Source organism: Drosophila ananassae, chromosome 2L (genome assembly GCF_017639315.1).
Source record: "Drosophila ananassae strain 14024-0371.13 chromosome 2L, ASM1763931v2, whole genome shotgun sequence".
In the NCBI taxonomy this organism is placed as follows: domain Eukaryota; kingdom Metazoa; phylum Arthropoda; class Insecta; order Diptera; family Drosophilidae; genus Drosophila; species Drosophila ananassae.
This window is the reverse complement of record NC_057927.1, coordinates 12,353,825-12,381,196: the sequence shown is the minus strand read 5'-3', so window position 1 is coordinate 12,381,196 and position 27,372 is coordinate 12,353,825. Positions and strand designations below refer to the sequence as shown.

The following is a 27,372-nucleotide window of genomic DNA, read 5'->3' as shown; positions in this document are numbered from 1 at the left end:
GCTTGTCACCTCATCGAATGCGAATGAGACTGCGACTGCGAATGCCACTGCCACTGCGAATGCAAAAAGACAATGGGGACGGGAATGTGAGTGTAAAGCTTGGAGCAGTTGGAGGGAAATTAAAATTGTTTACGCAAAGAGACATTAATGGCTAGGACCCCATTGAAAATAGTTACAACGAATTGCTTTTAGGCGCTAACAGGCCAGGCACACTCGCCCTGTAATGAGCGAAACAACCAATGCATAGCAATGGAATGGGATTGAGACTGGATCCCTCTAATGTCAACAATGATAATTGCATAGAATGTGGGGCAATTGCCACGGGAATGGCATGAGCTGGATACGTGTGTATTGGGAGATGGATGTATGAATTTATGATGAATTGCTTTTATAATGGCAGATTAGCATAGCTTCTGGGAAGCACTTTAGTTTTCCAAAAACTGAACAAAATATTGATTCAAGCTTTATTTTTAAAAAGTACGGAAGTAATTACTAGGTGTCAGAAAACATATTATGTTTGTTTATATGTTAAATTTTGAAAATATAACTTCATCGGGTATTTAGAAAAAATACTGTTGCATATATTGAATGTAAAATTTAAAAAATTCCAAATATAACGGATTTTAAAAGTTTAGAGTTTGCTTGAGCTAAGCAAATATACCTGGATATGGTTCCGAACCTAAAACCAACAACCAAAACCAAGCAAACTGCAAAGAGAAATAATTGAAAAGGTTTCATGGCGAGTGAGTGAGTGTGGGTGCTGAGTTGTATGTACAATTTTCCCGAGTGGCTGTAGGTGTATGAGTGTGTGTGGTTGAAGGGATCTATGCTCGTTTTTTATGGGGCACACACACATAAATAACCAAAGGATCTGGCGTGCTAATCCAACTTGGCGAGGAGCATAAAGGGTGCTCGGTGCTGGGTGCGAGTGGAATCCTGTCAGAGCCAGAGTCACAGCGTTGGTGTCGTTTACATTGTCAGCGCATGTCGCACTTTAAATGCTTTGATTTCATTTTTCATTCGGCTTGTCAGACACACACGCTTGCACATACACACACCAGGGCACACAAAACACACACGTGGACAACAATTGCCAGGTGGAGCAAGAAAGGAGATTCGGGCTCCTGTGGGGCTGGCTCAATTCAATCACAAGCTACTTACAGACAAAGCCATTATTCGATGTTGCTGCCGTAATGAATTTGTGTTCGTTTGTGCTTGTGTGTCACACACGTGAAAATGTTCAACAGACTTTCTTTCCATGGAGATGAAAGCCCGAATACCCTCAAATGCCTCAAACTGCGGTTGTTGCCATAAATAATCCAATTGAAATTTAGCCTCAGAGCAAGGCAAACAGGAAATGCTTTCTTATAGCTATCCAATGTCATGGTATAAATAATGAGAGCTGAAACTCCTTCATGCAGCCATTTTCTCCTACTTCCGTGGAAATAAGCAGGATTAAGGATGCTTAAAAGCAAGTCTATGAGATTTCCGTACGGGAATGAATGCCCACTGAGAAAATCGTATGGAAAGAGCATAACTTTTAAACAATTGAATTGACATACATTTTTTTTTCATACCTTTTTTTTCGGTGTACTTCGAAGAGTTTATAGGCGACGGTGTCCTCGCCAAGGACTCACGTGTATGATTACAGAAATCAAACGACCCTCAGCGTTTTCCCAAATCTGCAAAAGATTTTTGGCAAGCAGCATTTTAACCTTGACTCGCTGGCAGGCCGGGTCATTATTAAAGTCTAAGTGGTAAGCATTTTTGGTGGGTGGCGAGGGCGTGGCAGCAGTAAGTGCAAAATAAACTAACAAACTGTAAACATGCAAGGCTCTCCAGGTGCTTGTCTATGCTTTAAGCCAGAGCAACACCCACCGTCCACCGCTAACCGGCCATAGGCAAAGCGGCCGGGTGGCGGGTGGAAAATCTTTTATTTAGTTAGGCGGCCAAGTGATTTTCCACGGCCTGCTTACCGCTGTTAATGCGGAGGAGAAACCCCAAAAACGAGGATAGGAAGGGGACCGAAATGGGGAGTGACGATGGAAAAGGACCTGGTTGGAGGAGGGGAATAAACAACAAGCGCAAATTGTCGTTTCGCGCTTCAGTTGAGCAGCTTAAAGCCAGAGTCAACACACACAACGAGTAAGCCCTGGAATTCCTCGAAGCCTTTGTAAGCAACCGAGAAAAAACACATTAAATTGTGTAAATTTTTTCCATGCCTGAGCAGCCAAACAAAAAAAAATTGAAAGAAGAAACCAAAAATACTAAGCATCTTAGGTATTTCTTTGCCGGCCTTTTAAAGATGTTCAGGCTTCCCGTACTTTCTATACTCAGGCCACCTTTTCAAATTGTTTTCGGGTTTTTATTTTATTTATTTACTTTCGCATGAAGCAGGGAAACTGCCAAAAAAAATAAGTCTGAATGGGGAGGAGAAAGCAAGAAAGGTATCCTTGTTTCGTGGTCCACAGGGCTGATTGAATTTTCCGAGCGAGTAATTTTTAAATTGTGCTCTGGTCAAGGCAGATAATTCAATTTTAGTGTTTAGGTTTCTATTACTAAACTCTCGAACCCCCGAAAATAAAAAATTATGATCGAATGCGGTTTCTTTTTTGCAGGCTCCATTTACATACAAGTTTATGATGTGCCAGCAGAATCCCAAAGCAATTACTTTAGAAGGATGTTAGTTGGAAAATAAAATATTTAAAGAAAACGGAGTGTGCTGCGCATACATATCTTTATTACACAAATATACACATAAGGTTATATTCAGAAAGCTGAAAAATACCGAAATATAAATTTTTTTAAATTTGATTAAAAATGTTCCTCTTCCCAGCGAAAGAACTGTGCTTTTCCACACCTGCTCCTTTAAAGTTAAAGATACTCATACACCCAAGAGATGCAGGATTGCAGTTGGCTTCCGAGAAAAGCCACGCCCTTATCAATGGGCAATCGTTAAATGTCATGTTCAATGCCCTCGGAAAATGCCAGAGACCACAGCGGACTCTCGGATGAAGCAGTTGAGCTGGCACAGAAAATACCACAATTTGTATGCATTATGCTTGCTACGAGTAACAGATACTGCCAGAGATATAGCCAAGGCTTCATGGCGCTTGGCGCTGCAGAACTAAGCCAAAAATGCCACAAAACATTTACCATATATCATGCATTTTTACGTACACTTTTAGCCACTTTTGCAAGCGAGTGTGTGCGTCTTTCTATCTCCCTCAGACCGCCCTCCATCCCACCCCCACTCTCAGTCGTAATTTACACATGTAGTTGGCGGGAATCGTACAACTCTTGTGGCTGCTGCAGTCCATGGTCCGTTTATCTGGCAAAAGCTCTGTGGTTAAGCTGGCTTCAGTTCGTCCTATCTCTTTTCAATCCTCGACCCCTCTTTTTCTCTATTCCCATGCCGCTTACGTTGCGTATGCGTAACATTTGATTCTTTAAAGTCTGTCTGTTGAGCGCCGGTTGTGTTTACTTTAGCCTGGTTCCGACCTGGCCTAAACAAAAAGATTTTTTAGATTTATCGATTTATTTTCCTCTTGTTGAATGCCATTGTGTTTGTATACTCGCGTTCCGTGTGGGTTAAGCTGTTTACGGTCTCACTGTTGTTATTCCCGTAAAAATACGCTCTAAACAATTTACTGCCAAATTGATGAAATAAATTTTCCGCCACACTTATTTTGGGGTATTAAATTCCCTGTGCTTTCTCCGAGTCTATTTTTCTTTTGCCCACGGCTTATTTTTATGCCTTTTTTTAGTTCCTTGAAATCACCTCGACATTGCCGTGTCTCTAGATCCTTCTTATGCTACACGTTTAAATAGTATGTATGTTGGTGTTTCTTAATATTTTTCCGCGATTCGAGGCAAAATTTTGCAGTATGATTATGGGGAAGAGCCTTGTCTTTTATTATGATTTGAATGATTTTATTCCAGCTACAAGATGTCATTTTCTGTCTGAGCATTTTGTTTACTGCTGTTGGCTTTTGAGTGAGATTAAGACGTCATCCGCCATTGGAGCGCTGTCTTGTGCTGAAATGGCTACTTGCCTAGACTTTTAGAGTTGTGAGGAAGAAATAAATTATACCTGACTTGCAACTTTTAAGATTAAAAGACAAATTTTTGTTGAGTCTCATGAAAAATGTTTGTGGAATGAGATATAGGTGGATTATTTTTTTAAGTGTCTTTACTATTTCTTACAGACAAATGCTGCATGTCTTTGTGTATTCTTTGACAATTGCCAGCCATTCATCTCCCTCTTGTCTCGTCTCATCCTGCCCACTCAGTCTGTCCCATTTTTGTCCTGGCAGACATATCAATTTGACCTCGACTAAATACTCAGCATGCGATGAAAGTCTAGGGCCAGGTATATTGGCCTCTGGCCCCAACTCAATGTCTCTGCCCTGGGAATTTTTAATGATTTTCTCACAATTTCTTGGGGCCTTTCTTTCCATTCGAATCGTTTTCCTGCCATGGTCCTTTGTTGGCAAACATTTTTCTTGTCCTACACTTTAAGCTGGCCATTATTAAAATGGCTGATAACAGTTTTGGCTGCAAGCCCAAAGTCAAACACACAGGACCCACAAGCACACAGTCCGACTCGCAGGGACACACACATGGATAGGGAGATATGCCTTAGAGCTGTCTGGACTTGTCCTTTTGGTGCGATGAACTTGTCCTTTCTTTGGATCCAGCTTTTTTGCATATAGACCTGACTTTGCTGCGCCGGCAACTTTCAACATGCGAACGTATCCGAATCTGGCAGTCTGAAGGGCCTTTTGCAAGGTCAGCTACATTTTGTTTGGCCTGGCACGCCCAAACACCTCCTCGCCTTTAGTTGGTCGACCACAAAACGTGATAAAGTCAATAACTAAACCAATTTCTCTTTATATTCACATAAAAAATAGCGCAAAAAGTTTTGGCTACTGTCGAAATTGGCGGTCAATTAAAATGGCGGCCTGATTGAAATTTCATTTGTACGGAATGTGGACGGGGCGTATGAGTAATATGCTTATTGCTTTCAGTTTTTTTCCCTTTTTTTTCTTTCTGTGATTTTTTTTACCCGTTTTTGTGTTTTATTTTCTGGCAACCACAACAAAGTGTTAGAGGGACAGGTTAATTGATACGCAGACACCGCAGATTCAACATCTACCCATTCCAGGGCCCTAGCATTTCCATCAACGGTCCCCGGTCGTTTCCCCTTTGACTTGCGTGTGCGTGAAACCTTTTGAAATATTCATGAAATCAATTTTCAGGCGTGCCCGGCCACTCGCTAATCTTGCCTGGATCGGCCGCATATACATATGAGCCTGTAGGTACGTGTGCGCGGGAAACTTCAGTCTTTATGAGTGTGTGTGATAGCGATAATATCAAAATATAGAAGATATTAGGGCTAGACTTTAGATTGTATTCATTAAAGGGAAAACCTCTACAAATTTACCAAAGACCTATCTGAGAAACAGTTTACTTAAATCAGCCATGTTTACTCTGCATATATGCAATAAAATTGAAGAAATGATTAAGACTTTTACAAAATAATTAATCAAGGTCGTGCCCATGTAGCTCATTTCATTCAACACAAAAAACCAGAATTCCCCAACATCTGTTGCCACATTAGCCGCAGCCTGAGAGTGGCTAAGGGCGGGTTTGTTAGCCTCCTTTCGTAATCTCGGCATCCACTCCCCTGTCACTCGCCTCTATCCTTTCGCTTTCAAAGTAGCCTCTGCCAGCTGCTGCGGCTAAGCGCAAAATTAAGCAAATTAAAAGCCGCACCGAGCGCAGCTGCATACCTCTAATACATATAAGCATACATATGCATACATATAGGGATTTTCTATGCCCGGATAAAGTACACGAACAACAAGAACTAAATACAAAAACAAAAAAAAACAAAAAACCGCAGCCGCAACCCTCCGCCCAGCTCAGGGTCACCTACAGAAAAATTTTGGCCGAGCAAACGAAACAAAAAATAAGCGGGAAACAAATTTAGTGGGTTACAAAAATAAAAAAAGAAAAAATGGGAAAAAAAAAGAAAAAGGAGAAAATGCCATTGAAAAATGTTCGCTTTGCCGGCCATTTTCAGATTTTCATCAAGCTCAACTCCCGGCCACAGGGTCGGGCCCCGGCCCCCTTTTATTTCGCCCACAAAATCAGCGCATAAAAGCCGTGCGCCCGTATGTGGGTATTGGTGAGCGGCCAAAAGGCTGCCAAAAACATTTAAATTAAAATTTCTCTATATATACATAGGTTTATATATGTGCGTATATAAAACATATACACACGGTTATGCGCGAGTGTAGGTGGGCGAGCGAGCCACAAAAGTGGGCGAACAAAAAATTTCATGGCCTCCGATGGCATTAACTGTTATGGGACTGGGCTATAAGGCTCGATGGGCGGGGCCGTCGACGTGGGCGTGCCCATGTAAGCCGTTTAGCACTCTTTGATGGAGGCAGCAAAAATTTATAGCATGCTTTTAGGCGAGCCATCAGCGTCCCGAATCGGCTCGGAATCGGAGTCAGACAATTGGGCAATAACCAGAAATGCAGGCTGGAAAACGCAGGGCAAGCACCCAGTCACCCAGTCAGCAAACAAATGACAGTTTAAAGTGTCTCCGCTGTGAACCGCTTACTATTGCCAAAAGCACCCACCCTTCCCGGCGGTAGCTCACAATTGGAGCGGGGGCAGGCGGCACTTTGGGTGCATGTTTAATGGCATTTGTTACTAATCAATGAATAATTTATGTGCCAAGGTTTTGCCACAACGCACAGCACCGCACACTTAAGCGGTTCGCATGGGCACCCGCCCATGCGGCATACATTTGGAAGTCCTTTGAAAGGATACCCCTATTTTGTATGGAATATTGTAATTTTAATGCCCAAGCATAATTTAATGCAGTATTTGTGCATTTTCCATTATCGTTCTTGGTTTTGTATTCCAAAAATGGCGTCAGTATAAATTCTTACTCACGAAATACATAAATTATATATATTTCTTCGAAAGTGTATTCAATATTTCTGGTTAACCTGTAGAGGATTGTTTTCAACTTAAGTCCCAACCCCAAAATATGCCTGGGCGTCAGCGTTACACATTCTCGCTACTTGTTTGGACATGAATGTTGCACGTAGCACGTTGCCGTTGGCTGGTTGCAAGTTTCTGTAGTCGTGTCGCATTTAATATGCAACTTTTAATAGCGCAATTATTATTTGCATGTTGTAATAGGTTTTTTTTACATACCCATTTGCCAGGGGTCGGTTTAAGAAGTTCTGTCAAATAAAACTCAATGGCAGCTTATAAGTGAAGACTTCTCCCGCTCGACTGACCGGAAAACTTCAACTTCTGCCCTCTGGGGACAGCATAAGCCCAACGTGGTTTTTCATTAGAATAATGTGAAAGGAGCTCTGGAAGGAGCGTGTGTTCATATCGATCGATTCGACCAAACTATTTAGCCGTCAAATATTCAACATGCTGGTAAATATTTAACTAGCACAACAACATCAGGCCGAAAAGAAGAAGAAAAGACATTAGGCCAAAAGTGTCGCTGGGGCATAACAATTTTCCAGCAATTAATCTTGATAAAGGCTTTTCAGCCAGTGCCATAAACACGGCCATAATCATAACTAACACAAGGCTCGCCAAATGTTGGTTGGCTACGAAACTACCAAACACAAATAAATTGGCAGGGAAAAACTTTTAGACAATACTCTGACTCTGAGTCTGTCTATGAGTGTGTGTGTGAGTGTTAGTGTCAGTGTGTGTGCATGTGTGTGTGTCTGGCATTTAACCGTTAGATAAATGTTGACGAGGTCAATGGGCGCCAAGCGGAAGTTATAGTCGGGCACAAGTCGTTCCACGACACGTACAAATAATCTGGAAGCTGTTTTGGGGAAGAGCCCCCCAGACATAAGCCCCGACCGCCAGTCAACTTTGGCCCATTAGCGAAAGGCAAATGGTATTGGCGGAACGCTAGGAGGCCCAAGGAGGCTGGCTTTAGCTGCACTACGTGCCCGCACCAATAATCTCTGTCAACATCAATTTGCCCGGCCGAACAACTGAAACTAATTAAATGGTGTCCCATAAATTGCACATTAAAGCAAATTTATTGCAATCCTGAGCCGGCTCCCGAATCGAACTTATTGCCAAAGTCGCGAGACGTTTAATAAACTTTGTGGCAGCGCGAACGTGTCGCGATCGTTGCCCAAAGCCCGAATGTGATTTATTGGGGAGCTGCTTGAATGGCTACCAGGATTGGCCAGAGGAAACGCGACGTTTGGCAGGCGATTTAGCTGGAGAATCAGAATACTAAACTTAATCAGGAGAGGCTAAGGTAAAATTTTATAAGAGTTCTTTTATAAGGCATTAAATTCAATATCTAAGATACTAGTAAAATAATAACTAAGAAGAAACCTAGAAGATTTTAAAATCGAAACATGTTTTGTGCTATATTCGTATGTGATTTATATATTTTATAGATTAGCAATTATTTTAATCGGTTGGTCTTTTTATCTAAATTTCTGCTGTTTTCTATTCTCTTTCATTTGGCTTGATTTTGGTTACTGCCTTTGATTTGGGACTTCGGAGTTAGATCAGAATTGGCTACCTCCTCCGGGCTCCGCTGCTAAACAACAATTTGTGCTAACGATGTCCGTGAGCAATGAAATAAAAATATTACCAACCAACTCACACCGAAATGCCAGCACGTGTCTGCTGTGATCCATAAGGTTTGGCTTGTTTCTGTTTGGTTTTTTTTGGTTGCAGCTTATATTTTGCTCACATGTCGCTGCGGGCTTTACACTCTTGATTCCTATATTCCAGTTGATGATTTATACATTTTTGTGTTGATTTTTTAACCAACCATAGCTTGTATTTAAATGTATACCTGGAGGCAAAGATGTCTGAACGGGTTCAATTTGACTTTATCTTCGCAATTGCACTCTAAAGTACCAACAGCTTTCTCATCCGAGCGACTGTCAATTACCTTTGGTGACAGTTGTTCCCGATTCTCTTCAGTTTCCATGCAGGGAAAAATGTAACCCATTTTTTTATTTTATTTTTTCATGGTTATACTGTCTAACCATCTCTTTTGATTGTGTGTTATTCTAGTTGCTTCCGCTTTTGTTATTGTGGGCGCCGCCTGTTTGTCTGTCTTGTTATTGGATTTAACGAAGTGCACTGCATAACGCGCATACGCCATGTGTGCCTATTCCCAGACTAAAGTTGTTTTTTTTATCGAGTCCTCGCTTTAGTTAGGCAAGAATATGAGAATAAATTCTTTGAAATTTACTTTAAAATATTTTAAACTGAAACGTAACTTAAAAAATAAATTAAAAAAGGAAAACATAAAGGAAAAAATAGTTTTTCTTGCGTTTTTATCTTTAACAACCACATATCACACATACGCCCAGTTATCCATTATCTCGACGTTCGCCGTCTGCTCTCAGCTGCCTGCTCTTCACAGCTTGATGCATTCCTGTGCGGTTTTCTTTCTGCAACTACCACGCAAGGGTGCTCCTGGCTGCTGGTTAAATTGAAAGACAGCCATCCCACATTTCATGGCCCTGTCGCTGAAATGTCTGTTGCTCAACCGCCCATCGTCATCTTCATTCCGCCGCCAAGCGGGGGGAAAACATTGTCACGTGGTTTTTGTATTTAGTGGTGTCCGCCTGCTGTTTTGCCGGTGCTCTGTATTTTACCTATCGCCACAGAAACTCCTGCAGCTTTTTCCTTGTGGTGACTGCAACCACTCCAGCAACTTCCCATTCTCACCAGTGCAATAAATTCGCCAGCCCGAGTTACGTTTTGTGTGCCATTGTCGTAGGACTCTCTATTGTGCCACACAAATACTCAACTTGCTTCAGTTGCTGTTCGTCCTTCACCCGGGTGGGTGTTGTATAGTTATCCCAATGTGTCCTTCTCTGTTGCCATGCATACACTATACTATTTGTTGTTGTATCAGAGTCGGCATTGTTTGGCTTGTGTTGCCACTGCGACTACTTGGGCTCCTTTTGTTGTGTAGGGAAATTGAAATAGATGTATGTGTAAATGCGTCAAAATTAAGTTTATTCCTTTTTCGCTGGCGTTGCTTTTTAAATGTCTTTGCCAGTGACAAGTGTCAATTAGAAAAAAAGTTCAATTACATTAAGCCAAGTAGGGAGAGGAACAAACAACGGCAACAACAAGTGGTACCATTGTATAGGCATCGCCACGAAGAGATCTAGAGAGTCATTGTCAGTGTCGTTGTTTGTGTTTTCATCCTTTTGTGAGGAAGACAAAGACAAACTACAGACGGAATGAGGAGCCATGCCCGGGAGTAATTGGGATTGGGGTAACTTTGGCATAGTTTGGAGACCATCATCCAAGTACACAAATTGGACGGAGGCTTATACGGGATCATAAAATCATGCATGGGAATGTAAGAAGGTTAACACTAAGTTCCCTAAATAAGGGATTAATTATGTGTTTATCTTAAATTCGCTTTGAGAAGATTGATAAATAACTAAATTGTTATTTTCAACGTTCATCATTTGAACAAAATATTGCGTTTCTATTTTCAAAGCACTACCAGCAGGACGCTGCAAATAATGCTACATTTAAAGTCCAGTAACCATTGACAAGACCAATTAACTAGGGATCTTGAGCCATTTCAAATACTCAACGGTAAAACTAATTTAGTCTCTCCGAGAAGACGCTTTAAACCTTGACAGCTTACTGTGATGACATTCGTCATTTCATGACCAATCTGCTAATGAAATAAAATATTAATTAAGAAGCTTCTGAGGTCAGGCAGCAGACAGAGCCAGAGTGAAGCATAGATGGTGGACCAAAGCTTAGGTTCATCAGTAGACATTTCTGGCTGTCGTTTGGGTAATTGTAATGTTTGGCATGCAATTAAGCAAATGATGAATGAATCATTCAGCGTCGGAAAGATCCCGATGTCCTGGCCACAACCATTCTGTCTGGAGACTCAGCCACTTGTCACTGTGCCTTGGGCAAGCGCGTTAACATGGCGTATACGCAATAATTTAGTGCAGACCAAACAATTTCCTCGCAGGAGCGTCGTGTTTAGTCAGCAGACAGGGGACAGCAGACACTCGCCAGCGTTTATAATTTGATCATTATTTATATTTAAATAGGTTCTGCCCTCCACTACGCACCTAGGACACATCTGTTCGGTGCTCATCGCAGTGCCTCTTGTTTTTTTCCCCCGATTCCGCCTGCTTTGTTGTTTTGCTGGCCTGGCTAACAACAAATTGAAGGGAAATGATTCCATTTCATGCTAGATTAAACATGTGTCCACATAATTTATCGATTATTTATCATGTGGTCTGCTACGGGTGTGCTCTGTGTGGACAAAGCAAAGTGAAGTCGGAGGCCTCAGGCCACCGGCAAATGCAGCGGGGGGACCCTATTGCGTAGGCTTTGGCGACCACATCGGCCGCACAAGTGCAAAATTAGAAACAAAAGCTTGGCCAAAGGCATTTAGCCTTTTGCAGGACCAAGTAAAGTTCGATGTCGACTGCCAATAAGGGCACATGTCGTTTGACTTGTATCAAATACCCTTTGAATATGTCGTGGAGTTTTGTCCAGGACTTAACTGGAGTATTATCCTTTCCTAATATTTCTGTTGAATTCAAAAATTGAGATTTTGAATGATTTTTGGAGTTGCGTTATGAAACGCCTATTGTAAAATAATCATGATTGAATAATTGATTATTTATCTTTGGGTCAAACCCACCGCTTAGACTAGGGTAAATGGCAGTTCGAGCTCTGAAATTGAATCTCATATCCTGCTTTTTTCCCCGGATATTTTTACATGCCGGACGCATTCGCCATTGCACTTTTACCGCATAAACACACGCACACACACACTCAGACTAGTGGGAAGACTAACATGAAAATGGCGGCCATTTTGTAATCCGCATGTGGCTGGGTAATCACCCCAAAGCCTCTCTATGCCACTTTCCCCTCTTGTGCCCCTTTATCTCTGAAACGTGCTACGGCTTTTGCCGGGTTTACTGATATTTCCTTTTTTTCATTGCTTTGTTTTTCAGCATTATGTGGTCGCTTGTCGCTGCATTTTCCGAAATTCCATTTCTATCTCTCCCTGTATCTCCGACTCTGTATGCAGGTTGTGATTTTCGGCTGTTTTTGGCTTTCATTTTTGGGCCCTGAAACAGCCGCAGATCGATCGATATTTTAAAGCTTAGACAAATGGTGCGGAAGTGGAGGGAGCTTTGGTCAGCTTTTGGCTAATTACAATGAGAAGAGATGGGGTCTGCTTGGTTAGCCAAAGAGCAGCCACATTTATCAAAGGAAAATTGAATGACTGCCAACGAATGTGAAATATTTTCTTGCTATCTGGCACAAAATTAGGGCAACTTCATAACAGAATCTCTCGCAACGTTTTTCTTTCGCTTTACGTATGTGCATTTGTTGAACACTTTCTGACAAATTGTCGCCGCAGCTACTTGAAAATTAATTTGCAGCTAAATTGACTTCCATTTTGAGCCAAGAGACTGCCAGCCAAACTTGCGAACTTTCACCAACTCCTTCTCATGATATTTCTCCTTTTGGTCCATTTTCAGATGGCGAAATCCTGCGCGTGCTGGTGAATAGCTCGGCCCAAATAAAATGCGATGTGGGCTCCAGCTTGCCCGATGACAAAGTGTTGCTGGTTGTTTGGTATAAGAATAATTTACCCATTTACAGGTAGGTCAATCCGCGCACCTTGTCGGTGTGTATCTGTACCTATAGAGGGCTGACAATCTACATCTCAATCCTTTCGACAGCTACGACACCCGTGGCGCCCATGCAGGAACCCCGTCGCATTGGAGGGACGAGGAGGTCCTAGAGGATCGGGCCATCTTTCGGACGCACAAGGAACCGGCGGAATTGATTATAAATCCGGTTAAGGTAACCCCGTCGCTCCACTGCACCCTCATCTTGAGCGTAAACATCGTGGCGTTTTATAATTGGAATTTCATTTCAGGAAAAGGATGCGGGTAACTTTCGCTGCCGCGTGGACTTCAAGCTATCGCAGACCCGCAACAGCAACGTCAATTTGGAAGTTGTTGGTGCGTATATCCATAACCGAATGATGTCAAGGGCCAAAGCTATTTTAGGGGCTCTCCCTTAAAAATAATCAAATAAAGAAGCGAAGAATTGATTAAGTTTCGAAACAACATATTCAAATATAAATATGTTCCTACAGAGCGAAATTTGCAAGAAGAAACCTTATTTTTAACGAATCATTAATAGCTCTTGGAGTTTATTTTACAAATGAAAACAGAAAACAATCGTTTGCCCAGAGCAGCAAAAAATCAAATAATTTTCTTTTTGTTAAACTAAATCTCAATTAAAAATTTTCCACTTCAGCCAGTTTAAATTGAAAAATGCAAAAATATGTACATTGTTCGTGGATATAAAGTCAACAATCTCATAAATAAATAAATATGCCAGCCAGAAACGATTATAAAAGCAATTAATATTTGTTTCAAACGTACACAGAGAGCCAAACGGGTTGAACATAAATTAGCTGAAATGATTTTTGGTTAGCCGCAAAACTTACAATTTATTATGCGAGAGCGCATAAATATATCAGACATGCATATATTTATATTTTCCTTTGCATTGTTTTTACATTGGAAAAATGTTTCTGGTCAGTGGCTGTCCAATCTGTTTGTTATTGAACAGGGCAAATAATTATTAAAAGCCACTCACTAAAAAAATAAACATTTGGTTTTCCTTCACAGTGCCGCCTATGCAGCCGAATATCTTCAACGAGCGCCGCCTGAGAATCGATTCCAGGGCGGGACCCTACGAAGAGGGCGGAAGCCTGGAAGTCACCTGTGTTGTCTACGGAGGTAAGTCACGGAAATGCTAATCAAAATGCTGAATTAACGGATGTGGGCCAGTGGAATGCCAGCAGTAGAAATAAAATATTAATTGTGACTGCTATAAAATGCAATCAATAATTAAAATTTACAAGAGACTGTAAAAACATAAAAGTATCTGGCACGAATACAATCAAAAATTAAAATCGCGCCAACAAAAAATAAGCAAAAGCCGGAGGGGCACCTAAGCTTTGTTGTCATGCAAACAATAGCAGGATATAAACAAGAAACAATAAATGAGGTAGAGCTCAGGAAAGTTCAATTGTAAGGAAATGGAGAGAATACAAAGGAAAGCAAGGGAAGAGGGAGTCAAGTTTATTTCTCAAACGTGTCACCTTTGCTAAAGGATTTAAAGCTACAAATAAAAAAACAGAAATAAAACGGTAGCTCTCAAAAATGGGTTTGGTTTAACAAAAGAAATATTTTTTTCCCAAAATTATTAAGCGGTTTGGAAATCGCTTTAAACATATTTTAGTAGTCAGAGACCAGAGGGATGAAACATGTTGCATTCCTTTTCCTTTAAGGACTGATTTAAAACAATCAGGAAATCCGGATTAAATACAGTCTCAAGCCCACAACCCTTAAGTCAATGGCTTTTAATGAAATCCAAAATAAAGATTGCACCGATGAATAAAGTGTGAACTGAAAAGCCAGAGAAATACAAGGCTGGCAACGACTCGAACAGTCATAGAGTCAAGGATCGGGACGGCTACGAGACGATACAGGCGGAAGAGGAGAGAGCGCAGTTTCCGCTCAAAAGCCGTCACAGTGCCTGACATAAGTATGTCAGCTGGGAACAACAATCGCGTGCTTTATCGCTGCGTACTCCCCTTTGTTTCTGGGTCTGGGCGGAAGCGAAACCACTTTGAATGGTTTGACATGTCAACGTTGACATAAAATAAATCACCAAGCAAGCAAACTGCACTTGAAACTGCTCGGGTGACTGTTAACTGGTCAGTAGTTTTCTGGGCGGAGTTGCGGGGAAGCTTGCTGGGGACGATAGGACGAGGGAACTTGCTGTGGCACAGTCGGAGAAAAAAAATCGGAGAGCAGGAAAATTGGGCACTCAAAATGTTGTATGTGCCAATTAAATGGGGGCAAGGAAAATGTTGCCAATGTACAAATGTGAATACATACGAGTGGGGGAATTGTGGGAGAAGGGGTGTGGCAAGTTGGCAAGAGGGTACGCGGGAAAAGCGGACAACCATGTTGTTGACATGGGAAAAGGAAGTCAGTTTATGTTGGCAAATGAGCGAGGTGGAGGAGAAAAGCAATTGGAGTAGTTGAAACTTGTGCCAAACGAGGGCCGAAAGGAAAACAATGTGTGAGTGTGTGCGGTCAGGCTCGTTGACAGTTGAAAGGAACAAATTGATCCGAGTTGTTGCAAAAAGTCCACCCCCTTTTTTGTAAACCAGAAAGAAGTATGTTCAGTATTATATTATATTAATTAATTTTCCTTTATTTGAGTTCAGAAAAGGTTCAACATAATGTAAATTAGTCAATAGTTCTTTCTATTCCCATTTTTTCTTGATGGTGGGACTAGCTAGGACTCATTGATATTAAGCATAGTGTGAAATTGAAAACTCGAAATGCTAGGCTTCAGCTTTGAACCTTAAACAGAAGCCGGAAATAAATTACAGGCAATGCTGACATTAAGCTCAGCCTGGCACCATCTCCATTTCCATTCTTAGGCGTTTCGGGCTCTGGTTCTGGTGTGGTCAGGTCTTTGGCATTCAACATGCAATGTCCATTACAAAAATTGCAATTCTGTGGCCAAAACAAAAAGGCAACGAGGCAAGGGGCATAAAGTGCTGAAAAAGTTGCCACTTAAACAAGTGCAATCAGCAGAAGTAAGTCAAAAGCGGCTGACGATGAGAAAGGAGCGGCACGAGATGGAAATGAAAGTATGAGAATGGGTTGAGTGAGTGGAGGCTATCCAGTTGTGCTTAAGAGTGTGCGAAATCGACAAAGGAGCAGTAAATTTTATTGCAGGCTAGGAGGAGGGCCGCCATTGCAAATGAGCGCGACACGCCAGCCCCGAAAAATGCCGTAGAAACGGGAACCGAAATGAAGTTATAAACCAGCACAGTCTGTGTGGGTAGTAAAAATTACCAATCTACCCCACAGCCTCGTCCCATTTCCCATTTCCCTTGCTCTTTGCTCTAAATCATAAAGAATATACATTGGAACGCGGGGAAAGCCATTGTGAGCCCGAATTGTGGGTAAGTAAAGGGAAGGCCATGGGTTTATGTGGCTACTAATGCATAATATTTCGCGCTGCCTTATTTTGCACGTCATGAATTTTGCACACGGTGGCTCCTTCCCTGACTTCGTCACCCTTCGCAGCTTGCAACTCCCTGGAGTACAGAGTACACACACCTGAAACTGCCACGCCATGTGAGAAAACATCAACTAAAATGAAAGAAATATTTATATTTTAGTCTGAAATTCTATTTTTTGTAGCAAGAATAAGATAATTTATTGTAAAATGGACAAAAAAAAATAAAACCTTTTCTAAGCAAAAAAATTCCGTAGAACTTCCAGCATACCCTACCTAAAAGCCGAAATGGCTTTCATTTTTAGTTCTGTGTGTCAAACGGAAGTGCAGGCGTTTTCCGCTGTTGCCAAAGTGAACGTTGGCCATGTTGCCATTGTTGTTGCTATTGCCGTTGTTGTTCTAGGCAGGTTGCCGACTACAAAATTGTGTGCATTTTTATAAGAATTTCTCCCTTCGCTTTTCTCATGTTGCTATTATTATTATTACGACTACGGGTGTTGTTGGCCACATTTTGGAGCACGGAAGTGCAACAATAAGGGGCCAAGCAACAACGCAAGATATTTTCTGAGGCAAAATAAAAAAATAAAAAATGTAGAAAATACTTTACCGGGGCGAAAGTACTTAAAGACAAGTAGCTGGCGTAATTTTTGGAATTTTAAGTAACCGTTTATGAAGAGAATCTATTCTCTTCTGTCTGTTTTGTCTATAAAGAAAGTAAGCCAATCACCAAGCGAATCGAACTTTGCCTACAAAGTAATTTGGCTCCTTTATTTTGAAGCCAGAAATTTTAAAATTTATTTACCCCACAAGAGGACAAATGAAAAAGAGCAAAATAAAGGAAACAAATAAGAGGAGGGGTACAGGAAAACGAACTAAATAAACAAAAAGTACGGCAAAGATAACAACATAAAATATATTTATGTGGCGTGGCAGAGCTCCTCCCGTCTGGTTTTTTGTTGCCATCAAGAGTCCTAAATTTTGTTGCTGTTTCTTCTGCTTCTTAAGTGCTTTGTTTGCGAGGTCCTTCCCCCACTCCAGATATTTTGTGCAGTGCACCCCTTTCTCTCGAGACAAATCCCAAGCCAAAGCCAAAGCAGATGCACAAGATGCAAAAGATATGCAAAACTAAACAAGCAAATATTTCAGCATTGCATAACTAAGGCGCATAGTGCAACTTTTTGTGTGCACATGTGGGAGGGTCTCCAATTCACTGTGGAGTTTTTCTGGAAAACAAAAAAAATGATACATTTTAGAATATAATAGGTGGGTTATACGATGTATTTTTACAATTCTGAGCAGTGTCAAAAACTTCATATATATAGGCGGCCTTGTGAGGCTCAAACTTAAGTCAAACTCGATGCACTTTAATTTCTCTCTCTGTATTTTTTTGCTATGTGTCCAAATGGAACAATAAGCAACCAGATGAGGGATTTTGCTAACGTATGTGCAGAAGTCCATAAGTTAGTCGGACTTGGCAAGCAGCGGCTTTAAGTTTTCCTCAAAGGAAACGCTAAAAACTGGCACGCATTTGAATGCTGCCGCTCATTAGGACACGGGTGGGCGGATGGGTGGTGCTGGCATGCCAGGTGGACATGGCAAAGAAATGCTAATGTCGCTCAAGCCCCCGTTGCCTGGCACACAAACCCGTTTTTTGCTGCCTTTTCTACAAATGGCAAAGCTCTTTACAAAAAAGAAAGAAATATAAGCATGAGACTAAGATTTTAAAGCGGTTTAAATACCTTCTGAAAACAGTCATGATCATAAAAAATAGACTTAATAATATTAAAGTCCCGAAAAAGATAAAACTTTGCTTCCAATTTTGTGTTCTCTTAAAATTCACTTGATTGACAGTATATACATAAGGGATATACCTTCATGAAGGATATAACCATAGAGGTTGAAAGAGAGAAACTGAAAACAAGAGTTGAAAAAAACTAGTTCAAACATTGAATGTGTTAGTGTGCAAGGTAAACGCGTGCCAGCTATATATATGTGTGTGTTTGTGTGTATAGGGTAAGGCACCTTATGTTGACATTAAAAAACAGGAATCTCCAAAGAAGTCTCGGCAAAAGAAGAACTTGGCAGAGGCTTTAAGGATTGGCTTTAAGCTATTTTAAAGCTGTAAAAAAGGCATTTCTATAGAGAAGATTCCGAGGAATTAATCTTTGGCCATTTTTTTGGTTAAGTTCCTTTTTTGCATTGTTTTGGAGTCGAGGCTAATAAATCACTGGTAACCATTAAGCCGCCCTGCTACATATGCGCTAATCTACTCCAGCACAAACACAAGCACAATGACACATATACAGACAAGGACACTCCCACAACGACACACACGTTGGGAGAATTCTGCGAGTATGTGAAATATTTTCATAAACAACATAAAACTCGACCAAATGGCTGTTATTAATCAAAGTAATGTGCGTTTACCTCTCCGTATATCCGTCCGTCCGTCCGTATGCATGCAAACCCAAATGGAAATCTATATGTGCCTGTGCGACACATTTTTCAAACGTATCAAGTGCAGTTTTTGGCCCATCCGTGGCTTAGTTTTAGTGAATTCCCAGGTGGATTTAATGGCACTTGTTCAGTCGCATTGCTTTTTATGGCCGCCCATCAAGCATTCTGCGTTATAACTTAGTAATAATAGAAAAATATACAACAAACTTGCCGGAGAATTTATTCCTGTCAGCTCCTCACACTGCGCACAATAGTTTCTTTGAATTATTGACAAGAAGTTATTTTTTACTCCCAAAATAATTCAATTGATAATCCATAGATGAAGCTATTTGCTTAGCGGACTAGAATTCTTTCAGTGCATACCCTCTTGCCTTTGAGTGAATGGCCGACCACCCGTTGCTATTAAATTAATGTGCGCTCATATACGCACACAAAAGCTAATTTCAGCGGTTGATTAAGTTGAAGTCGTTAAAACCGACCAAGTGCCGCACGCTGCGTATGAGTAATGTGATTGTGCGACTGTGTGTTGGCTTAAGTGGCCCGCACTCTAAGCAATTGCACCACCAGTGGCGGGAGCTAGCTAACAAGCTCCACCAGGCTTACCAAATTAGGGGTTCCAAGAACAGATTATGGAGGGCTCCTTAATCAGGGCAATTGTTAATTTTTCGTAAAAATGATTGAGAGGAAAGTCTTGTCATCATTGATTTGGGAAAATTTGAAAACGCTCAGAGAAAGGCACTCCTTTCATGATAGTAACCTTGATAAAATAGAACGCTTTTTTCTTAAATATAATTAGAAAAGGTCATTTTAATAAATACTTTTACTTTTTATTTTTTTAGGATCTCCACCACCAACTGTCACCTGGCTGATGAATGGGCAGCTGCAGAACAGCGTTGTTGATTACACCTACGACGGCACCATCAACAGCAAGCTTGTGGTGCGAAACCTGTCCCGAATCCACCAGCATGCTGTCTACACCTGCCAGGCCAGCAATTTCCACAAGAAATATGTGTCCACCAACATAACCATCGAGCTTTACCGTGAGTATACAAATAAAGAAAATAAAAAATTGTTCACATTAAATAATTCGTGGTAATTCTTTGACAATTTGGCAATCGTGTCTAGGACGTTGAATCTGTGCTACTATTTGTTTTAATTTTCCAGTAAATTAAGATATTGAATTGAAGCGAGCTTAAAACGATGCAAATATGGTGCTAAAAATATTTTGCCAAACAGTTTACTTATTTATTGTATTTATTTCACGTTTTTCTGATTCCGGTTGCCCAGTTGTCCTTTTTGTTTTTGATTTATTTATTGTTTTTGTTTTATTTTTGGGTTTAAGCGCTGCGATAAAAGTTTAAACAAATAGCTACGCAGATAAAAACGGTCCGGCTGTAGCACACAAAAAATGTAAAGAATACCAAAAAGGCCGAGCAGAAAAATCTGATAATAAAATGGCTTATGCAAATATAACAAAATGCAAACAACAACAGCAACAACATTGCAGGATATGATACCAAAATAGCGAAAACAAAATTCTAGTGCGTAACTTATCCTGTGAGCTGGTGCATATTGTACGAAACCGGCATCCTATCGAACGGCCTTTTTAAAAATATACATATAGAAATACCTATAGACTCAGGTTAGTGGAGTGTGCATGACCCAAATGGATTTACTATTTTGTGACAATTTTTTAAAAGCCCTCTTTTGATGCTTTCGACCATCAGTGGCAATGCAAATTGTTAAATTGAATTAAATTGTTGCCAATTCCGCGTGTTGGATATAAGGGGTAGTTGTTGAGAGATTTGTGACCCGACAAGCTGTTGTTGAAGGTATTTGCAATGTTTGAGTTTATTCAATTAGTTTAAAATATGCACCTGCTTTAATACTTTTAAAAGAGATTCTATTACCTATCCATGGTATTAGAAATAATTATATGACCGCCTTCAAGTTAGCAAACACTTCACTGTCTTTCCTTATTAACTTTCCATCATCATATAATGTTTGTTGGATGCTCGGTTATTAGGTCCATGGCATTGTGCTAACAGCCAAAGATTGGCCATAGAATTTTATGGCACTTTGGCGCGTCTGTCATGGTCCTCAGAGCGCCAAAGCAATTGGACGCCAATTCCTACTTAGGATCCCAGTATGTACCCGAAAATAATGTAAAATGTTTCGGGGACAGCAGCTGGTGATGCGCATATTTGATATTATTGCTCCGAGTACGAAGTATTCTGAGAGATTGAAACGAGGAGCACGCGAATATGTCGCAGTTGCGGGGCCATAAAAGTTAACACGACTATAATGAAGGCCTTGGCCTTAGATGAGGCAATGGAATGATGCTAACTTGGTCAATTAATGTGGCCAGAGGCGGGGTGTGTGGGGTATGCTTAGCAAACGACCTTGAAAAAATGAGCAGTGGTGGTCCTAACCAGGTTTTTCCACTTTTCCTGTACAGAAATTCTGATGTTTTTCGGCTTTGCGTGTAATGATAAAATGGAAGAAAGAGAAACGGAGCAGTTGAATAATAAGTACGACCTTAATTAGTTAATTTTATGGCCACTAACAATTAGATTACACCCGTCACGACACTCCGTCCCACAAAAACAAACACAGCACATGCTTATAATAATTATGAGCATTCCTCATTAGCACACAATTTAAGCCCCAAAAGGGCCGGTCGAACCCCGAAAGTGCAGCCTTTAATTCAACTAAATGCTTCCCACTGCATCAGGCCCAGATTTTGTCGCAATGATGATCAAATACCATGAAAATCATTATTTGTAAGCCATTTACTGTATAATAAACCAGGTGTAAGGATAAAATAATATTGTCATTGGTCCTTCAGACCATCTTAAACGCGTAGGAAAGTGCTCTTAAAAAAACCCTTTAAATGATTTTTCAATGCAAATGTGCATAATTAATTTAATTAGGAAAAAAGTGCTTCAACTGCAACAACAACAGATACATGCAACCAATGCGAAATAAAAACAAATGTAAAATGTCATTGAAATAAATATAATTTTACATGCTCGTGGCTCCTCTTACGGCTGATTTTTTTGGTATTCCTTTTTTTTATTATTTCATTTGGGTTTAACTGAAATGTCACGCCTTTAAATTAACGCTTAAAATACGCGGCCAACCGCAGAAAATATAACAACTGAAAATAACAATTGCCTTAACTTGGTTGCATCGCAGTAAAAAACACACACATGTATATGTGTGCAAAGCACTGAAATATTAATACCCTGGAATGTTTATATAGCAAACACAAAGTTTACTAAACATATTTACTCATTTAAATTATGGAAAAATGAATGATGATCGAAAAAAATTGTTTGAAATAATCTGTGCTAGTTCCAGCCAAATGGTTTTCCCAACAAAAATCGCTAAATTCATGAATTAAATGGCAATTGAAAGCCAAAGTGAATAATTTGCAATTTTCTGTGAATGCAGCAAATCCGTGGCGAAAAAATAGAACTGGGGAGCGTAAACACAATCACAATGATAGCGATAACGATGGGAAATTGTGTAATGCCGATAATGAACCTGGACCACGGACCCGGACCCCAAAGTGTTACGTGACCATTTTGGGGTGGAGACTTAAATATGTTATTATTGTTTATTTGTTTGGGCAGTTTTCAATTTTGTGGGTAAACAAATTGCTGTCACCGTGAATATTAACAAATATTCAAATTACATAAATATAATTGCATGAATATTTATTGGTTGAAATTTAACGCATTGTTTGTGATATACAAATCCACCAATACCCGTTGCCAATTGGACATATGCCAATTATTTATTGAAAGGCTATTTATCCGTCTGAATTCTTTCTTCTTTCATTTCGATTATTAAAGAGTTCTGTAAATTTGGACAAACCCATTATTTTTCCATAATTCCAATAACTTTCACGCATTAATATTTTCGCAGGACTGTGCCCTCTTGAATGCGTTTTAATAATGCATTAAAATTTTTAATGAGAAAGAAAATAGCTTATCGTTGGGATCGCCTCCATACGAAAGTGTTCCAGTGGAAAACTTCGTTTCTTTCTGAAATTTATCATGCGAATTATTTTCGCTTTATGGAAAGCAGAAATATTTGCTGCCCTATACGCGATATTGTTGCAATCACTCGTTATTTTTGTTGCATTTGCTGGCGTTGCTACTGGCAATCGTAATTTGTTGCAATTAATTTTAATTGCATTGCCTGTCATTTCCATTTCGATTTCGATTTTTCACACACAATTTGAATAAATCAACAAAAAGCTGCTGTCGCCCCAAATGGAGGAATCGAAATACGTATTATATAAAAACAAAATAAAATAAGCAAAGGGTGGGGAATGAAAGCCAACCTTAAATGGCATTTAAGCAAATAAATTAAGGATGGAAATTAATGTTTGTACGTTCATAAACAAACTGTTTTCATTACAGTGCGACCGCTACTCGTGGAAATCAGTTTCAACAACCAGCCAATGTCCGCGGACCGAAAATACGAGATTGAGTGCCAAGCGATCGGATCAAGACCTCCAGCCAAGATAACCTGGTGGATGGGCAACCTAGAGCTTCTTGGTCACAGTCAAACGGTAATTAAAGGAAAATCATTGTACTTCTGTTCAAGACTAACTTTTATTATTTTATAAAAGGTATCGGAGGATGGCAATGTGAGCACATCTATTCTTTCAATCACTCCAACAAGGGAGGACCATGGCAAGGCTCTGTCCTGCCGCGCAACCAACGAGCTTGTTCGCAATGGCATTCGGGAAACAGCTATGAAGTTAAATGTTTTCTGTAAGTATGAATGATAGAATTTTTAGGCACAACAAATAATCAAATGTTTTTCGAAACTCCTAATTAAATATTATGCCCAGCGAAACCCAAAAGTTCTAAATAATTAGAATTTCCAATACTAGTTAACCTACATTCAGTTCCCTGAAGGACCGAAATCAATCATTTTCCAAAATCATTTTACCCAAATATTTTGTGTACCAGGAACAAGTTCTCCGGCTCCGGTTTAATAACGCTCTGTTTGACATATGCCGCTGCTTTACGAGGGCCACATAAACCATCGATGGGCTGTTCGTACTGGCTGTTCTCGTGCGATCCCATAAACTATGTCAACCGCTTATCGCCCATGTCCTTTTGGGAATCAATACTGTTTTGCATACCAATGCCATAGAGACCGACTGGGCGGGGCGGGATTTTCGCTCTGCTTCAAATATTGGTGGGTTTTACATAATACATTCATTTTTTGGTTGTTTTTCTTTTTGTATTTTAATTTTTGCCTGCGGATGGCTCGTATGTCAAGCGATTGTTTTATGGGGCGCGTCAACAATGTGCTGGGGGTTAAGTTTGTTAATAAAATTTCTATGGAAAAATATTAAAAAAGGGCGCTGGCAAGAAGGCAAGTTAGCAAACACTACACGAGAAACCCAAAAACGCACTTTAAGCCGCACAATCTACCCAAATAGCCCCTACCCCCATACACACATATGGAAGAAGAACCCTTAATGTTTCAATACTGTGCCGGGGGACTGGTGTCCTCATCTTCCTTTGACTGTGACGACAGCGTCTTGGGCAAAGAGTTGCCACGTCTATTATCTAAAAAGCTTGCCGCCTCGTTGTTCCCCAATGCCATTGAAACTTTTACTCCTTTCGCTGGCTGCGATGATGGGGTTGTTGCAGAAACTCCACTGAAAAAAATTTCTATTGAAGATAATTCTTCGTTTATAAGTTACTTGGGAACATAGGATACATTTTTATACGCACGTTTAAACCAAATTCTTTTTAAAATGATTACAACTTATGATTCGTTTTCAAGAAATAGACTTTTCCAAAGGGTTCTTTGCTCAGTGTAGGACTGTCTTGTGGGAAAAAGTCGGGCGCAGCTTCTGCGCGAGCGCTGATATAAAAAATTAGATAACAATTTCAATTTCCATGCTCATTTACATGTTTATAGCGTGCTTAAAATATTTTGGCCCCTCCGTGCTCCTTCTTCTGACACTTCCTGAGATTTCATATTTCCCGTCCTCCAAATTTCCAAGACCCCGAAAAAGATTTTGTGTCTTTTTTAAGCGCGCTCTTTGTTTGCCTTTTGCGTCGGGGGTAAATTGAAAAGTTGATGCAATGTCTGATGCTGCCAGAAGCTGAGCAGGGGCAGGTTGAAGTTGACGCTGCCAATAATTTTCTCATTATATTACATCACATTTAGCCGGGGCCATAAAAAAGTTATCTCTAATATCTTAATCTGGCTACCTCGACGCTGGCAGACCTCTTATTTTCCACACAATCAACTCAGGTTAGGTTGCCGGAATGAAATCAACAGGAAAGCCAGGCCAAACCCAAAAATTAAAGTCATATCCGTAATAAACTTAATGACACGGCAGGTTTTTCGAGAGGACATTGAAGTGGAGTGAGGGAGTGGGGAGAAAAGAGACCCTTATTTAAGGTATTTTTTACGAATACACTTATTTCTTGATTTGGTTTTATAAATTTTCTATCCAATTTTGTACCGAATCGTTAAAAACTATAAACAGGATGTGCATCAAAAAGTTTGTGCTGAAATTGAATAACCCTCAGACAGGCTATAAAAATAGAAAGAGGAAAATAAACTTTGAGCTTAATGTTATTTATATGGCCAAAGAGGCTAGTGGAATCAATTTAAGGGCTGCTAACGAGAACTTGTTCAACTTTGTGCAATAGACAATGACAAGGCCCACACATACAAGCATACACTCATTGGCCAGGACACAGCTAGAGATACACTCTCGGGCAACTGCAGCTGCAACATTATGTGGCAGTGGCACTCAAAAGTCGTTACGTTAAGCTGCAGTTACGACTGGGATGGGCTTGCTTGGGTTTTTCCTCTCGTTTTTCGGAACTTTCAATGGGAGGAGGCAACTGGAAGGGGTCAACGAGATGGAGAACCATAAAATGCATTAGCCAGACGTAGTTGGCCAGCTTGGCCAGTGACAGTTATTACCACTTAAGCCCATCCTAACCGCAACAGGGTGGCCTGCCAGCCACTTGGGGTTTCCTATGGTGAATGTCCCTCTATCATTATGCACTATAAAAAATTCATCAATTGAATATTCAGCCGAATTATTTAGCTTTATCGAAATTCATTGGATACATTTTTAGATTCCCTAAATAAATGAAATGCAGCTTTAATAAATCAACATGTAGGCTCATTTGAAATAAGTTATTTCCGTACAAACGTCATTTTCTTGAGTGCTTATAGCTTTTGGGCTTTTTTAAGTCCTTTTTATTTTTTTTTTGTTAGATTTTTTTTTACTGTTCCGACTTAAAGTCACCGCTAATGAACTTGTTGAGCGGGAAAAAGATAGATGCCAACGAGCGAGACTCTACGATGCTAAGGATCTGGGAAAACTCTTTAAATTATGCGAATGGCTTCACTCGCTCTTCCTGTCTTCATTGTCCTGGTTAGTCCTTTTCGCCCCTTTGCCATTCGGGTGGCTCTCATTCTCTATCTGTGTTCTGTGCTCTGTATGTATGTGTTAAGGCACTTTTCATTTTCATTAACAAGTCTTTGCAAAAGACGAAATCGGCTTAAAGAAACTTGCTTATAGAAGCTGTCCCTCCTACCTCCTTCTCCACCAGTTCTTAGCTAGGAAGGAAAAAAAGAGTAAGCAGCCGGAGACCCAAGACCAAAACTACGACCAAGGAAAAGTTGCCAAAAACAATGTGCAAAATAATAATAAACAACTAGAAGGTGGAAAAGCGGATAGGGTGGCTTGAAGATTGATAGAAGGGAAGGGAAGGGCGAAAACGAAGCGACACTAATCACAGATAAGCCTAGATTAGCCCCCTTTTTTCCACCCACTCGCACTACCTACTGCTCCTCAGGCCTTTCCTGGGCTTGAATTGAAGGATTGTCCAAATTACGTTTGCAGAACGCTGCCAGGATCCAAGCCAGCATCAAAGTCGCAAGCTTCTTTAAATGAAAACCATGCTCATCCAGTGTTTTTTCTGTTCTGTTCTCTACTTTGCAGTCATTCCAACCTTGCAGCTGGACCTGGGCTCTAATCTAAATCCGGAGGATATCGAGGAAGGCGATGACGTCTATTTTGAGTGTAAAGTGCATGCAAATCCGGCTGCTTATAAAGTTGTATGGAAACATAATGTAAGTGAGCAAACAACAATTTTTTTTCACTTGCAATATTTATGAAGAGCTCATCGAAAACTTAGAGGCAACCTAAAATAACATGGAGATGTCAAGAAGAATTAACGTTTTTTATGTTGAGTTTAGATAACTTTTACAATGGACGATGCAAGTGTCTAGAAATAAAAAGATTTTAAATCTATTTTAAGTTAATTTTTATGAAACCTTAATAATTGGTAGTGGGATACTTTATATAACTTTTTGGATACTTTCTATATCGAGCTGACCTTCAAAGGTACTTGAAATGTTGCACTAAAAGCAATTGACCGAATAACTGCCAAACTTCCGGCAATTCCCAAGACATTGGCGTGCCTCACACACGAACCTCCGGCTGGGTAAATTATTATGAAGCCAAAATTAAGTGGTCATTTTTACTGAATTATTGGCCAATTATTTTAAGGCAATTGAGCCAAGAGGCTAGCAGACAAGGCTAAGGATTCGCCAAGGGCGGGAGTTCGGAACAAAAGAAAGTTTAGAGGGAAAATAATTTGTTTATTAGTTACATCACAAAAACAATCGCTGGCGAATAAATGTTATTCCATGGCGAACAAGAAGCGAATC

General features: G+C 40.3%; 1 protein-coding gene across 1 annotated transcript in view; it reads left to right on the top strand.

Annotated features, from left to right (window-relative positions):
- Positions 1–27,372, top strand: part of LOC6499522 — a 73,630-nt gene that overhangs the window by 25,124 nt on the left and 21,134 nt on the right. The window contains exons 3-10 of the mRNA XM_001954411.4: positions 12,588–12,711; positions 12,792–12,915; positions 12,992–13,076; positions 13,755–13,865; positions 19,470–19,670; positions 23,064–23,215; positions 23,276–23,420; positions 26,642–26,772. Coding sequence (XP_001954447.2) covers positions 12,588–12,711; positions 12,792–12,915; positions 12,992–13,076; positions 13,755–13,865; positions 19,470–19,670; positions 23,064–23,215; positions 23,276–23,420; positions 26,642–26,772 — 1,073 coding nt within the window. The remainder of the gene's footprint in view (positions 1–12,587; positions 12,712–12,791; positions 12,916–12,991; positions 13,077–13,754; positions 13,866–19,469; positions 19,671–23,063; positions 23,216–23,275; positions 23,421–26,641; positions 26,773–27,372) is intronic.